The 17,611-nt window shown below is 41.2% G+C and overlaps 2 protein-coding genes across 2 annotated transcripts in view; one reads left to right on the top strand and one right to left on the bottom strand.

Moving 5' to 3' along the window:
• Positions 1 to 17,611, bottom strand: part of LOC108415618 (protein NLRC5-like) — an 802,877-nt gene that overhangs the window by 313,351 nt on the left and 471,915 nt on the right. Inside the window, 1 exon segment of the mRNA XM_037540830.1 lies at positions 3,913 to 4,086. Coding sequence (XP_037396727.1) covers positions 3,913 to 4,086 — 174 coding nt within the window.
• The window catches only part of LOC108415395 (NACHT, LRR and PYD domains-containing protein 3-like), an 843,678-nt gene that overhangs the window by 379,027 nt on the left and 447,040 nt on the right, over positions 1 to 17,611 (top strand). The gene's annotated exons all lie outside the window — the stretch shown is intronic.

Below are 17,611 nucleotides of genomic sequence, written 5' to 3'. Positions count from 1 at the left end.
CATTATAAAACACTCTATATACATATTTGACAGCACACATAAATATATTATGAATAAAGGAGCCAAATTGTCTCCATTGTGTAAAAGCTGTAGGCCCCTCAAGGCTTTTACAGGGATTCCTCTCTGCTTTGTGTCACGTACAACAACATTAATACAGGAGGTCTTGTGGCTTATTGCTCTAATATCACAAGACAGAACAGATTCAGAAAGTTCAGTGGACATTACCACTGTTACTGTCCATTATACAATCTGACCAGTCAGTCCTGACCTTTTATTTGAGTGACTTTCTTTAGATACACAAACACACACAGACGTGTATATGTGCATCTGTGTGTGCTTGTGTGCATCTGTGTGTGCGCGTGTGCGCATAGTGAAAGCAGGTCAGTAACTCACTGTAGTTTCTCCAGTTTACAGTGTGGATCTTTTAGTAGAGCAGAAAGCATCTTCACTCCTGACTCTCCTGGTTTATTGCCACCCAGATCCAGCTCTCTCAAGTGTGAAGGATTTAATTTCAAAGCTTTAACCAGAGCTATACAGCCTTTCTCTGTAATACTGCAGTGACGTAATCTGTAGAGAGATGGAGAAAACGTCATCATATTTATGGTTCTACACACAAATACATATACAATCTATACAAACACCAACATCTCACACAAGCAATTAAGAAAAAAACTACACACTATATAAAAGAATCCATTCGGTATGATACTCTAATATAAACAAACACCAAAAAAGGAAAATCAAGAGACAGAAATGTAGAACATGATATTTTGTGGGGGAGATTTTTTTGTTAGAGAGACATGAAGTGAGAGATGAAGTGTTTATGTAAAAATGTAACTTCTCACTTTATTATTATGAACAGAAAATAACGTACAGTAAAGAACCTCCCCTTTGGGGTGAAATGGTACTTTGTCAGGCGCATCGCCAACATGATATTAAATAAACTCAATGAAATAAACTCAGTCTTTATTCATCAAAGCTGTGTTTGGTCTGATCTGATCACTAAATGAACTCGTGCTAATTTCATACAGTGTTTTTTATTTATCAGTTTCTTCTTTGGTGTTTCTGTACGATCAAACTCACATCTGATAAATGACTCGCTATTAACTCACCAAAACTATTATCAATATAATCTACAATACCAATAATAGGAATAAACAGATAATATCAATATTAGTAATAATTTGTTCTCATGGTAACTCAGTATAAAACTGGATGTACTCGTTTTATATGAACACGGACATAAACAAACACAGCAACTGTTCAACTTACAGACATTTTACACTTTTATGTTCTATACGACTGACACACCCACAAAACTATACAATAACAAACTAGTGCAGAAGCTGCAATAATACAGCATTTAATACTGTTATTATAGTAAAAACACACAAAACACTGTTTAACATTAGGAGAGAAAAAGAGTGAAGTATTAAAAAATATTTGTGTTTGAGTGAGAGAATGAGAGAGATGGGAAATTATGGGGGTTATACAAGAACCACCAAAGGGGCACAAGTGATTCAGATAGTACAGACTAAAAGCAAGAGGCTAACGGAGTGTAGCACCTAAAACACCTCTATAACCAAGCCCAAAATAACATACAAAAGGGATAAATAAAAACAACATCAATTAGGTCAACCAAAGATACAAACCAAAGTAAGAACATCCACTCCAAAATTAACCATAAATCAAACAAAGAGGTGATAGGCGTACACTCCAACCCTCACCAATGGGCCTCACTCAGCCACTTCAGAGCTGATAAAAATTATACTGCTCCCCCCTTAAAGTTGCACATATTAGTGCTAAAAATACTGGTCAGTTACAGTATGACTAAAAACAAACACTTATAATGAGTGGCTCAGTACAGATCTACACAAATATACTCAGTACACACCTCACAAATAAAACTCTGACACTTAAAAAAAAAGAAGGGCAGGCTAACAGCGTGTGGGGAAAACAGTGGCCTACAGGCAACCAGGCCCGGCTCCACTAAGGGTTGCAGGGTGTATTCATCCACACCTGAACCATGATGGAGAACTGTGGTCAACCTCAATAATGAACTGGTCACAGCCAGTTGCTCTCTGGTGTCTAAAACCATATGCCTAGTAGCTCCATGGAAGACCAAACGATCAAGAGAGGCTGGAAATCTGCTTATAACTCCTGACAGTTCACTTCCAATTAGGTCACAACCACCAGACTCAGCTCCCACAGCGGCAACTCTAAAACACGCAGATCACACCAAACCAAACGGCTCCCCGTGGTCTGCCATAAAAACGGAAGTCAGTGCTGCCGATGACAACCTAAACCTTTTATCGTCCCTGCCCACGTGTGGCGTTAATTACAGCCTTTTATTTTTATCATCGAATTGCATGGGAAAGTACTAATAAAATATTCTCATTTGCGCAAGCATGTTATGTAACTTTACAAGACAAACAAACAAACAAATAAATAGCGTGAACCAGTTCATTAAGTCAAACCCCCCTTGTTACAGTGATACCTCAGACCCACCAGGTGGCGACAATGGGTCATTTTCTAACATTCCTACAAAGTTCTGATCAGAGAACATGTGGTTTCTGTGTAATTACTATGGACAAAGTTACACTAGTTTACAGTCCTGTTACTACAATGTTACAACACTGTTACAGAGAACTTACCAGTAAACATACCAAGTAGTACTGAATGAGTTACTGTACTGAAATAAAGGTACTTAATCTCATTTATTCTACTTCTAATTTAGATCTACTTCCTCTGTCACATATGCATAAACTTACAGAAACACTGAAACACTAAAAGCTGAAATATTCCTGGAATTTCTCACATTAGTTACTCTGTACTTACACACTGAACTGGATCATTATGCACTAAATATTACTAGTAAGTTCATTAAGGTTAGAGAATATAGTTACACATACCTGATATTTTCATGTAGTTTTTGCAAAGTATGTACCGAAAAATTACACATTTCATTTTTACCTTTTAAATTTCTGAGTATATGCAGCTCTAAATACTTAGTAGCTTCTTATGTACTTATTATATATGTGCAAAATACATAACAGAAACCATTAATTACCGTACTGTAAAATAAAGATCTACCCAGTTTCCAGTTGACACTCTCATACTTTCTCTTTAACCTGGGAAACTTTTAAACACTATGAAATCAATGAATAATCTAGTGAATAATCTAATCTCTGTATCATTATAAAAACAATAGTCCATCCCCCTAAACTCACAGAGCTGATAGCAGATAAAACGTCCTGCACTGAAGGTCACTACATTACAAACACTTCTGATCTGAGATCTTATTAAAAAGCAGAAGCTTGATTTACATTTTGAACTGAAACATGACTGAATGAGTCTGATGCAATGACTTTACTTTTGATTTACACACACAGTAAGACAGTAAGTCTGTTTGAGTATGCTGAGATTTTAAAAACACTATATTGAGTCAAACATGTGAGAACTTTAAAACTGTACCACACTGTATTGCAGCACTGTCTCTCCCCTACAACTAGTATGGATCATATTGTAAACACTAATCAAAGACATTCTTAACACTGTTTCTCCAGACAAGTGGAAGAAAAACTCAGTTATTCTTAAAAAACCTTGAATAAACAGGAGTGAAGAACGTCTGAGTAACTGGACTTCATTATTATATTGTAGTATTATTTTTGCAGGACTTGGACTTTAGACCAGTTTTATTTAAATTAAATTCTTCTACTTTTGAATTTCAGAAAGAAAAAAGACACTTTTTACTCCTTATCTTTTCATTAAAGTGTAAAATTACTACAAGTACAAATAAACATCATGTCTCTCTTTCTGTCCTTCAAACACACAAACATACACACATGAACACATCAAGCACAGAAATAGCAAAGTATGTTAAGGAGGCAGAAAGGTACAATGAATTAATACCTGAGTGTCTCCAGTTTACAATGTTGATCCTCCAGTCCAGCAGAGAGCAGCGTCACTCCTGAATCACACAGACTATTTCCACTCAGATCCAGTTCTCTCAGACTTGAGGTGTTTGAGCTGAGAACTGAGGCCAAAGCTGTACAGTTTCTCTCTGAGAGACCACACCCAGACAGCCTGTGACAGAAATGATATCAGATATATTATCATTACACCCTCAAATACAAACAGACCTACAAAACACTCACCAGGAAAAAAAGACATTCTGACAAAAATCACAAAACACAGTTCACTATTACATGAGAAACAAGCTGAAGTCCTGAAAGCATATTATATACAAAAAGAGCTGATGCAATAAGGTTGTTGGCAATCACGATTGGCTGATATGATAGCTGGGGTAGCAAGTGAGACCATGTAGACAACCTCTCATGGACCTTCTCCCTTAACCCCTCCCAGTTCTGTCCCTAAGCCTGATCAGTGCGTAAGCAAACCCCTAAAATCTTCAGACCAAATCTGCCCCACTTATCACCACCTGGAATTTGTGGCATGGAGGAGTTCTCATGATGAACACCACACAGTAGTGCTTCTGTTTTGCTCCAGTTCAATGTAGCAGAGAAGGCCCACTCATAAATGTCCAAACACTTTTGTAAAGAATGAAAATCATACCCATGACAAATTACCACAGAAATATTATCAGCATATGCCGAAAACATCACAGAGCTTCCTTGAAACTGTAAGCCTGACAGGCTCTTCTTAAGTAAACAAAGGAAAGGCTTTACTGCCAGAGAATACATCTGTCCTGATAAAGGACACCCCTGCCTGATTCCTCTGCTGACTAGAACTGGAACACTCAAACCCCCTCCTGCCTTAATCATTCAGGTAGCCCCAGTGTACAACAGTTCAGTTTAACCCAGGATAAAAACCTGTCACCAAAATGAAAAGCTTTTAAGGTATCAAATAGGTACTCATGGTCAACCCAATCAAAAGCTTTCTCTTGATCAAGTGACAACAGACCAAAAGAAGATGTTATAAAAGGCCTTATAAAAGTCAATAGACAAACCATCAATACCAGGTGTTCGTCCAGAAGTCAGCTGATAGACGGCTTTTGTGACTTCCTCAAACATCAAAGCAGAGTCCAATGCCTGCTTATGCTGTTGATTCAGTTGGGGAAGATCATTGGGCAAAATCTTGATACAGTTCTGGTCCAATGATCCAGTTGCATACAACTCAGAATAAAGCTGCACATGTGAAAGATGGCATTCAGCTGGGTCTGGTTTGAAGTAAATCATTCTATATTAAAGAAAAAGGCAGTGGGAGCATCCATGTCTTGTATAGACAAAAACCTGGTTCTAACCAAAGCCCCTTTTGCTTTCTCAACCAAAATGGTACTAAGATTCTGGAGTTCTGTGGACAAAACTGCTTGCAAGCCAGAGACATTCTGATTCATCAGAAGGTATGTCTTGTTCTAAGACTTGGACAGCTGTCCTGAGCCTAGATGTACAAAAAGCAGTGAAATTTTGACAGAAGATCCTAATTTGGTTCTTTCCAAGTTCTCACCACTGCGTAAGTCTCAAACCTCCCATTTTGTACTAACCACTCTTGCCAAAATATCTTAAAACTCTCTCAAAAATGTTTATTCAATAAAAGTTTATTGTTAAAATACCACATACAACTTTTAGAAACATGAGAAATAAAACAAAACAAAAAGTGGTGATCAGAAAAAAGAAGTGGGCTGAATAGTAGACTTGCTTACATTGCTTCCAGAACTCTGAGAAAAATAAAACCTATCTTTCACCCTTGTGTAACATTTGACCAAAGGGTATTTTTCCCTACATACATCTGTCATGTTAAAAGAAGATATCACATTAGCTAGAGCAAGAGCAGACTGGGGGTGAGGCTCTTCTCCATTCCTATCTTTAACAAAATCCAGCGTACAATTCCAATCTCCACATGAAGTCATGAAGGAAAACTGAGAGAAATTATATCAACTCCTGCATGATCACTTGAACCATGACTGAAGAGAGACTCCCCTATAAACCATAAGACCCAATCAGATGCTAAATCATCACTATGAGACTCTTGTAAAAAGCACACATTTAGCCTCCTGAGGCTGAAAAGTTCAGGGAAGAGAGACTGTTTACCCCTATCTCTAAACTCATTAACATTTAGGGAACCCACCCTCAAAAACCCCATGCACTCAAAAGAGAAAAAAAGAAAAACATAAAGCAACAGACAGGAAAAGCAGACAGAAAAGGCCTTCTGACCATGTGCATGGTGCTCATACAGTTGGACGATCAGATCAGAGCAAGGTTTGACACCAAACTTCACGGATGCAAAAGCTCTTGCTGGGAGAAAACTCATGTTTTTTTGTGCTCTCAGCACAGAGCATATAAACTTCTCCAGATCAGGAAAGAAATCACTAACATTAACTGGCCTGCCTTTAGTCCTGTCTAAAAAAGAGTTGAGCTGCTCCACAGTGTACAACCTCTCCCCACTAAACTGGCTAGTCCCAATATCTGAAACTTCAGACAGCCTGTCCTCCTCCTCATCCATCCCCTCCTCTACAGACATCACAGACCCTGACTGAGACTCTCCGACTGCTACAGACTCCAGCTCAGTATCACTGCTCCCATCAGCACCCAGCCCAGCCTCTACACTCAACTCCTCACCCGCCTCACCACCCTCACCTTCCCCCTGACCAGACTGCTGTGCAACATCCTCACTCACTTCCTCACTCACCTCCTCTCCTTGAGTCACCTCTGGAGTAGCAACCTTGACCCGTGACCGCGTTGTTCGCCCCCGCAGCCCCACTGGGCCCGGCTTAATCAAAAGCCTGGTTTTCAGGTACCTCACTGTGGGCACCTCTTTAAGCTGATACGCAAGCCGCTTATGTCCGACACGTCCACACTCAAAACAACTCAAGCCATCAATGCTGGCATAAACCACATACGAGCTTTCTCTGTGAACAACACGGAAAGAGGCCTCTAAAGTTCGGGCCATGTTGTTTAGAAATATGTACGCCTGTCGATGAAAGGCCAAGTGAGACCAAAGTGACCCCACCCCGCAAATTTCCCAAACCAACTGAGTTCTTTAGTAAGGGACTCGCTGGACAGGAAAGGTGGGACATTGGAGATGGTGACCCTGGTAGAGGAGACACCGGCACAAACATCTCCAACACCCAAACCTCTCCACAAGCTCATTCACTAGACGTTCCTCTCTCAGAAACACCACTATGGCCTTATTCACTCTTGAGATGCAGTAGATCTGATCAAACCCAACTGTTTCTCCCACCACCAGAAGCATGTCTTCAACTCCTGCTTCTGTCGGCATTTCTGGATATACTTGACTCCCCCCTCACTCGCCGCTCTCAGCGGCTAACAATTAACAATGCTGAACAGTCAGAAATAAGGAAAATAGCCCTCACACGCTCACCTCAGCACAACACCTCTCACAGACGCACTCTCACCCACCACCTCTAAGCATGCACGAGAGAGAGAGAGAGAGAGAAAAGAAACATCCATAAGTAAAGATTTAAAATCCTTTTCAGCTCTACAGAAACATCAATCAAGCTTTCATCTGAAACAGTAAAAGAGGAGCTGCTGATGTTCAGAAGTTCTGAAGCTACTGAAAGGACTCTATATGGTGGAAAGACAAGCTCAGATATCCTCATCTGTCTAAGCTGGCAAAAATCTTTGTGTTCCAGCACAACTCGTCCCCCGTGAGTGTTTTTTTAAACTGCAGTACACACTTAATGACACAAGTTCAGAACTGAATCCTGAGTGGGATGAATCCTTAGACCCTAAATGCAGATGGATGACACCATGTATTCTTTTACTTTACAACACAGATGTTGAAACCTTGGCTGATACTGATAAAATAAGCTGTGTATAATTAACACTGTGTGTGGTTTTGCTCTGAATGTCACTAAAATAGTAACTACTATTACTAATACCAAAAATAGTAACTATATCATAACTTTGTACAAAGCTCCACTTTTCTAATCCTGTTTCCATCATATTACAGAGATTTTACCTGTATGTACCTGGTAGTATGTCTGGTTCATTTCTGCATATAATGATGAGGAGAGAACATGGAGTTTCTTTGTAATTACTATGAACAAAGTTCCACTTTATTTCACAGCCCTGTTACTACAAAACTACTACAGAATTAAAGAGACAACACAAAACTCACCAGCAAACGTGCCGATTAAAACTGAATGAGTTTCTGTGCTGGAATAAAGATACTGACTATTTTACTCTGTACTTCTCTGTTACATATGAATGAACTTTCAGAAATGCTCAGTCTCTAAAAGCTGGAATATTCCTTGATTTTCTCACATTACTTGCTCTGTACTTTCAGACTGAACTTGCTAATTCTGCACCAAATGTTACCAGCAAGTATTACATTAGAGAGCGAGCGAGAGGGGGGGGGGCTTCAGGTCATGCTTCAGATGAGCTCCTGAATTTTCTACTATTTTCTTATTTTAAAAAGAGATTAAAAAGAGACAGGAAGAGGAAGGAGACAGGAAGAGGAAGGAGACAGGAAGAGGAAGAGACAGGAAGACGCTATGCTGTAGTAACGCAGACCTCAACGCGAACCTCGGCAATATTGAGCAAGGCAGCAAGTCAGTAATCTATAAACCACATGGATTAGTTTTCTTAGCCAACACAGTTATAAAACAACTTTAAAAGCTATAAAATTTATATTAATAAGCTACTCACTACCGGAAGTACACTGGAGGACGGTGAAGAAGATCTGGACAGTCTGCAAGCTTACATCGACGAGTGTTTCGACCGAGTCGTAATGGGAAAACCAACCAACACTCCGTCCAGCAGCAAAGGAGCTCCATCCACCAAGAGGAGTCGCCCAGAAGATTCACCAGGGGCTTCTTCTCAGTCCAGCGAAGTGGCGGACATTTTGGAGTCCATTGATAAGAAGCTGTCCAGTTTCGACGCTCGCCTCTCCATTTTGGAAATTCTTCACAAGGAGTTTCAGGCTCTCCGGGAGTCGGTAGAGTTCAGCCAACAGCAGGTGGAAGCACTCGCTGTGGAGAACGCCGCTCTCAGAGAGTCGGTGAATTCCCTCACCAAGGGAGTGACCCGGCTCTCGGAGGAGAATAAAAAAATCAGGGAAACCGTCACCGAGCTCCAGGCCCGCAGCATGAGGGACAACCTCGTGTTTTCGGGTCTACCGGAGAAATCGGAGGAAAACCCGGAAACGACAGTGAAGGAGTTTTTGCAATCCAACCTGAAGCTCCCGGAGGACACCATTAAAACCATCAATTTCGATCGTGTTCACCGTATAGGAGCTAAGCGACCCGGGGCACACAGACCCAGACCAATCGTAGCCAAATTCGAACGTTTCAAGCAGAAAGAGCTGGTGAAGAGCCGCGGACGGGAGCTGAGAGGAACGGACTTCAGCGTCAACGATCAGTTTCCTAAAGAGATCCTGGAGCGACGCAAAATCCTGTTCCCTCTCCGGAAAAAACATATTCAAGAAGGTTCACGAGCTGTCATCGCGGTGGACAAACTCTACATAAACGGACAGCTCTATCGCGACCAGGAAACCACGCCATGGCTATACTGATCAGGTGACCTGTGTATACAAACGCCTTTTTTCTCTATCTTCTTTGTTTTGTTTTTTTTCTTTTTTACATGTCTGTATATAACAATTAATGCCGGTTCAGACAGCATAGTGGACTTTATGTTAAGTAATTATTATTATTTTTATTTTATTTTTATTATTATTATTATTATTTTTTTTTTTGTCTCTCTTTTTTTTTTTTTTTTTTCCCTCATTCTTTTGCTATATTTGTCACTTTGGAGCACCCTTTCCTTTTCTTTTCTTTCTGCATCCAACATGTTTGCTACATGTTAGGAAGGGTCTCCTAGAACAGTGCTACACAACACACACAATGCTATACAGGACACACAACATGCAATGTACACTCACATACACATCCACACACACACACATCTTCAGTGAGCACGCAACACTTTCTCGATTAATTTCAATATGAGCACACTGAGGTTTGTTTCATGGAATGTGCGTGGAGTTGGTTCAAGGGAGAAGAAGGTGAAAATTATTAACCGGTTAAACGATTTACAGGCTGACATTGTGTTCCTACAGGAGACACATGTGTCCAGAACATCTGCACACACACTCTCCTCTTCACAGTTTCCTCATATGTACTCAGCCTGTTACAACTCTAAACAAAGAGGTGTAGCTATATTAATTAACAAAAGGATAAACTTCTCTATTAGAAACACGATGTCAGACCCCGAAGGCAGATTTATAATACTTAATCTATCTATTCAGAATATAGATTTATGTATTGCCAGTATATATGGACCAAATGTTGATGATCCCTCCTTCTTTCATACCTTCTTCACCTCACTTGCTGATCACTCTGACACCACACTTGTAATAGGAGGGGACTTCAACCTGGTACTTAATGCAGAGATTGACAGGCTCAGTACAGCAGTGAGTCAAAGAAACTGGCAGTCTGCAGACATTCTTAAACAATACATGAAGGATTTTGGTCTTTGCGATGCTTGGCGCTCACATCACCCCACTCTGAGAGATTATAGTTTTTTCTCACAAGTACATCACTCCCACTCCCGCTTGGATTACTTTTTAGTCAGTAGCTCCATGATGACGGAAATCACAGACACTCAGATACATCCTATCACTATTAGTGATCACGCACCTGTATCTATGTCTCTGACACAGAAACGAGTTACACCACCAACTAGGAACTGGAGATTTAATACATCATTACTTAAAGAACAAGATTTCATTAATTATTTTAAACGAGAGTGGGCTATATACTTAGAACAAAATAATCTGCCGGAAATATCGCCATGTGTTCTATGGGAAGCAGGAAAGGCAGTAATGCGGGGTAAAATAATTTCTTACTGCGCACATAAGAAAAATAAAGAAAAAACACTTATATTAGAATTGGAACAGAAAATTAAATCTTTAGAAAATGCCTATGCTGCATCACCACAAGAAAATATAATTAACAGCCTGAGGAAACTTAAATTGGAATTAAATGAAATACTTGATAAGAAGACACAATTTATGTTGCAGAGGTTGCGTCTGGAAAACTTTGAACATGGAAATAAATCTGGAAAATTCCTGGCCAATCAGTTAAAACTGAATAAAGAAAAAACAGCTATTCACTCTATTAAAGACTCGGTCGGTAATATTACTCATGACCCACAACAAATAAATAACTCCTTTAAAGACTTTTATGAAGCCTTATACTCATCACAGATTAATCCATCTGATGCTGAAATTGAAGAATTTCTTAATGACATAAATCTTCCTAAATTAATTGAGGATCAGATTACAACTCTTGATTCACCGTTTTCATCATCTGAATTCTATAAGGCAATACAGCACCTTCCAAATAATAAAGCCCCAGGCCCAGACGGTTTCCCAGCAGAATTCTATAAAGAATTTTGGCCTGTGTTAGAACCTACTTTTTTCAGGATGGTGACTCAAATCAAGAATAACCACACAATCTCTCCAAACATGAACTCGGCCAACATTAGCCTGCTTCTTAAACCAGGCAAAGACCCAACACTTCCATCTAGCTATCGCCCAATCTCTCTTATTAATGTAGACCTTAAAATTATTTGCAAAGTTCTCGCAAGAAGATTAGAAAAAATCACTCCATATATTATACATTCGGACCAAACAGGTTTTATCAAGGGCCGGCACTCGGCCGATAACACACGCCGACTAATAAATATAATAGACTACTGTTCCATTAACAAATTAGAAAAAATAGTAGTCTCTTTAGATGCAGAGAAAGCATTCGACAGGGTAAATTGGAAATTTTTGTTAGCAGTTCTACATAAATTTGGATTTGGCCCATCCTTTATAAACTGGATCGAAACATTATACAGCTCTCCAAATGCACGGGTTAGGACAAATGATCTTATTTCACAAAGCTTCAGTCTGCAGAGGGGAACTAGACAAGGTTGCCCACTCTCTCCCTCAATGTTTATCATCTTCATTGAGCCACTAGCAGCAAAAATCCGACAGAATGTAAACATCAAAGGAATCCAAACAGAAAATACAGACCATAAAATAAGCCTTTATGCTGATGATGTATTACTTTTCCTCGGGAACTCACAAACCGCTCTTCTAAAGACAATCACACTTATAGATAAGTTCTCATCTGTATCAGATTACTCCATTAATTGGAGTAAATCAACAGTTTTGCCTCTGAATTGTAAATTTCAGAACATCATAACTACATCACTACAGTCGGGCAACATTAGATATCTAGGTATACATTTTTCTCCCAGGCTGTTAGATCTGGTACGACTGAACCATATTCCTCTACTAAAAACAATAGAGGACGATCTCACACGTTGGAACTCTCTACCTATATCTCTCATGGGGAGAGTTGCCACAATAAAAATGATGATTCTGCCTAAAGTAAATTATCTGTTCTTAATGATCCCTAATAAACCTTCTATTGCTTGGTTTAAGTCGCTAGACTCAAATATATCTAAATTTTTATGGAAAAGTAAAACATCTAGAATAAGCTTGAAGACTTTACAAAAGCTAAAATGCAGCGGTGGTCTAGAACTACCAAATTTTTATCACTATTTTTTAGCCAATAGACTACAGTATGTTTCAAGGTGGATGAAATCAAACCGCTCAGACAGTCCATGGCTGGATCTGGAACAAACACTCTGTGGGAAATTGAAAATATCTGACTTACCTCTCATTAGCTCCAGCATTAAACATTACAATTGCTTTAAAAGCCTTACAATAAGCACCACCCTGATAGCCTGGTGGGAATTCTTAAAGATGGCTAAGTCTTCACTAATCCCTTGTAAATTAACACCCATTTGGAACAATCCCGATATATGTCGGAAAAAGACAGTACTGAATTTTTCAGAATGGCAAGAAAAAGGAATAAATAATTTAGAACATGTTATTCATGATGGGACCTTTATTTCATTTGAAGATCTTATTTTAAAATATGAAATTAGCAGTAGCAAATTTCTGGAATATCACCAATTGAGGTCCATCATACAGGCAAGATTTAATCTAAGTAATCTAAATCTAGAAATCCCTGTGTGGATAACAGACTTTCTAAACCTCTATACCCCTAAACTGTTATCAAAAATATACAAATTATTATTAAAAATTAATGATTCAATATCCCTTCCAATTACAAAATGGGAGAGAGATCTTTCCATCATCCCGGATGAAAACTTCTGGACACAGATATGTCTAAATACTTTTAAAATGACTAAAAATCCAAACCAAATCCATTTGGGTGTCTGATGGCTCTTAGACTGGAGATGGGGGCTGCCGCTCTGCGGTTTCTGTGTGCGGGCCCTGTTGTTGATGGTGGGGGGCCTGGATGTGTGCGCTCACGGTCTTGGGGTGGGGACCTGGGGACCCGTGGGGGTGGGTGCTGGCCCCGTCCGGGGGGCTGGCCTCCTCTGTGTGGGCCGGGGTGCGGGGTCTGGGGCCTTGGCGCCTGGGGTCGCCCGTCCCCCGTTTGGGCTCCTCCCTGCGCTGGAGGGGTCTGTGCCCCCCTGGGCGCACCGCCAGGTGGTGGGGGGTCTGGGGCGCGCCGGGGTGTCTGTCTGGCATTCCAGGATTCTGGATGCCTCCCGGGAGGAGGGGTGGGGCACTCAAGTAGGGGGACAACCACATAGGGCCGGTTCGTTCTGGACCCAGGACCACTGTGTTTGCGTGTATATGGGTGTGTGTGAAGTTTGTGTGGGTGAGTGTGTTTGTGTTGGTATGTATGTGTGTGTGTTTGTATGTGTTTATATTGTAATTGTGAGTATGTGTATGGTAATTGTGAGTATGTGTATGTGTGATAATTGTTGTCTCTTGTGTGCGTGTGGGTGTGTGTTGTTTGTGTTTGTATTGTAATTGTGAGTATGTGTATTGTAATTGTATGTGTATTGTAATCGTGAGTATGTGTATGTGTGATAACTGTTGTCTCTTGTGTGCGTGTGGGTGTGTATGTTTTGTGCTGTGTCAGCTGCGTGGGCGGGCGCCGGCCTGGAGCACGGTGGTGTCCTGGGGTCGTGGCCGCTTCGGGCCCAGGGCCGGCCTTCCCTGCGCCGCGGCCGGGTGTAGGAAACCGGGGTGCCTAGTGAGCTAGCGCCAGCTGGCTCTCTTCCTCCGAGGGGTAGTTCTCTGCCTCTCGGTCTTTCTTATCCTGACCCTTCCCCTCCTCCCACTCAGTCAAACATCACACTACACATGGGGGTTCTGGGGGAGGGGGTTTCACACCCCGGTTTGGTGCACCCTGCCTGGTGGGGGGACCGGCCGGTCATTCAGGGCCGGGATGGCTGCCTCCCTGGGTTACCGCTGACCCGTGCTGGTGTCCGCCCGCCGATACTGTGAGTCCATGTATGTTCCGTGTGTATGCATGAGTGGGTGACTGGTGTGTGCGAGTGTGGGTGTGGGTGTGTGTGGGTGCATGTGAACATGTGTGTGTGGACAGCTGGGCCTGGGTCTATGACCCCCGGGGTATGGGTGTCCTGTGGGTCCCTGGGTGCATGGCTGGACATCTTGGCGTGGTCCCTGCCCTGCTCCCTTGGCGGTTGTGTCCTGAGGGTGGTTTGGGCCTCTCTGGCATGGGGGGGGTCCTGCCGGGGGTCGGCCGGTCTCGGGCGCCTGGGCCCTCGGGGGCCGCATGCTCGGCTCATGCTGGGGATGTTGGCCTGCCGGGGGGGGTGGGCTGCTCATTGCCTCTGGCTCTCCGGTCACTTGCCCTTTGTCTGTGGGCGCTCTGTCTGGGGCCTCCATTCTTCGTCCTCTGGGGCGTGCACGCGGTGGCCGTCGGAGCATGTGGCCTCAGGTCTCCTGAGTTCCTAATGGGCTGTGGATGGTCCGGGTCCCCCGGGTCCTTCCCTATCTGTCTCTGGACCACGGGGGCATGGTTGCGGCTTCTTGCCCTCATTGCTGAGCACATTCCATGACACATGACACGTGAAGGCATATACACACATATACACATTGCTGCAAACAGTAGAATTGTGTGTGGTGGGTGGGTGTATATGTATAGAGGCATATGTATAGATATGTAAACATGTGTATGTATATAGCAGCAAATAGTAGAATTATGTCTGGGTGTATATATGTATATGTATATGTGAATATGTATATGTATGTATATCTGTATAATTGTTTTTTTTCCCCTCCCTTTTTTTTTTATTTATTTACTTACTTATTTATCTATTTATTTTTATTTAGTTGTCTGTTTATTTACTTATTTTATTTGTTTTTTCTCTTTTTTATTTATTTATTTTTTCTATTTATTTATTTACTTACTTAATTATCATTATTATGATTTATTATTATTTTTTTTTTTTATTTTTTTTCTCTCTCCTCCCTTCTTCTCTTTCTTTCCTGTCCTCTTTTTTATTGCCTGTCAGGCCTGGCCAAACAAATAAAATAAAAACTTTAACAAGAATAGGCTTTAGTAACCTATAGAGCTTTTTCTTGTGAAAACAAATATGTTTGGTACATCAGTACATTCGGATTACCATTCCAATTGCAAAAATGGCCAGACATGACAGGTTAAAAAAAAAAAAAAAAAAAAAAAAAAAGATTTCTTACTAGAAAACACAATTTAATTCAGAAAATTATTAGATTGGTCAGAGAAACTGACAAATATTAAAATAGTGTAACAGATTTATCAGGCAAAGTCAGGAAAGAAGAGAGCAAATGCCAGAACAGAGGAGAGGACTAAGAAGCACAAAATACGACAACGGAGACCCGTTGAGCAACTGAAGTTGTACATCAAGCAAGAATGGGAAAGAATTCCACTTACAAAGCTTCAACAATTAGTGTCCTCAGTTCCCAAACGCTTATTGAGTGTTGTTAAAAGGAAAGGTGATGACACAGTGGTAAACCTGCCCCTGTCCCAACTTCTTTGGAACGTGTTGCAGGCATCAAATTCAAAATGAGTGAATATTTACAAAAAACAATAAAGTTTATTCTTTTGAACATTAAATATCCTGATTTTGTAGTGTATTCAATTGAATATAGGTTGAAACGGATTTTCAAATCATCGTATTCTGTTTTTATTTATGTTTTACACAACATCCCATCTTCATTGGAATTGGGGTTGTATAACTAACTGTGGAATCTGCAAAGGTCCACAGATTTGTATGTTTAAAGACTGTGAAAAATCCCAGAAAGCAGTTTCCTACAGTCAACATGTACCAGAATGGGACAGTCTTAGTGCAAGGAAGCGAAGCTTCACTGAGACAGTTTGAAGAAGCCTTTCCATCTCTCAAAGAGCAGTGTGAAAGAGAGAGAACAGTCATCACTCCTCAAACACACAGTAAAGATGAAGAAACAGAGCCCCCCACATTCACACCACCACTGCAGAAGACACAGTCCCCTCAACCTCTGCCCCAAGTCCACTCCTCCACACCACCATAGCACAGCTCAGAGACAGCCTCTCCCTGCTGGAGGTAGAGCTAGTAGGACTGAAGGAGCAGATACAGACCCACATGTCCACCAGCACCCACACTGAACCCCTCAGAGACCAGCTTAGCCAAGCCAAACACCAGCTGAAGGTGACAGTGCAGGAGCTGAGGAGAAACATAGATAGTATGCTTTAGGACAGGGACTCACTAAGAAGAGAGCTAGCTGAACACAAGGAAAATGCTAAAAGAGAACTTGCAGACCAGAAAGAGGATATAAAAAAAGAGCTGGTAAATCTGAGATACACCACAGAGACAACATCATAGAGATCCTCAAAGCACAACTACAGCCTCAGACTGCCTTCCAGGACACTGCCCACACTGAGTATGCCCAACCTTCTCCAAGCCCAATAGAGCCCGCTCCTAGCAACTAGCACTTAGATGACATGCCCCACACAAAGAGACCACCCTGCACCAGTCTCAATCACACCAACAGCCCCCACAAACAGGAAAAGTAACAACAAACAGACAAAACTCCCATCACTCAAACCCAAAACTCACAGATCAGCAGGACACAGCAGGTGCACTGCAAAGAGACACTGATGTTGCAATCCTCATTGATTCAAATGGAAGATTTCTACAAGAAAAGAAGCTCTTCCCAAACCACACAACTCTGAAGTTATGGTGCCCAAGAACAAAAGATGCCCATCAAATCCTCTCTGACAACATCCTTGACAAGCTTGCCTGCATCATCATCCACACAGGCACAAATGACCTTAGAGCAGAGCAGGAGAGAGTTGGTGGACTGGTCTGCAGAGTAGCACAGAGGGCCGCAGAGACTTTTCACAGTAACAAAATCACAAGTCCACAACTCCCAGTCTCACTCTGCATGACTCAGAGATTAAATTGTTGCTCTATGCAGATGACTGCTGGAGCAGTACTGCCAGACCTCGGCCCTGGCAGTAAACCTGCAAAATACTAATATAATGATATTTCAGAAATGATCCAGATCTCAGGGAAAACAACACACATGTAGTTTAGGTATGAATAATATCCAATATTCAAATAGTTAAAATCATTTAGATTTAAACATCAGTTCTTCTGGAAATTTTAACTTGGCAAAGCATGCAGAGCTTTCTATGTCATAAAACAAACACATTCCTGTGGAAATTCCAATCAGAATTTGGCTAAAAATATTTGAGTCAGTAATTAAACCAATAGCCCTTTATGGCAGTGAAGTGTGGGGCCTGTTTACTAATCAGGAATTTCAC

Source organism: Pygocentrus nattereri, chromosome 9 (genome assembly GCF_015220715.1).
Source record: "Pygocentrus nattereri isolate fPygNat1 chromosome 9, fPygNat1.pri, whole genome shotgun sequence".
In the NCBI taxonomy this organism is placed as follows: Eukaryota; Metazoa; Chordata; class Actinopteri; order Characiformes; family Serrasalmidae; genus Pygocentrus; species Pygocentrus nattereri.
This window is presented reverse-complemented; position numbering and strand designations above follow the sequence as displayed.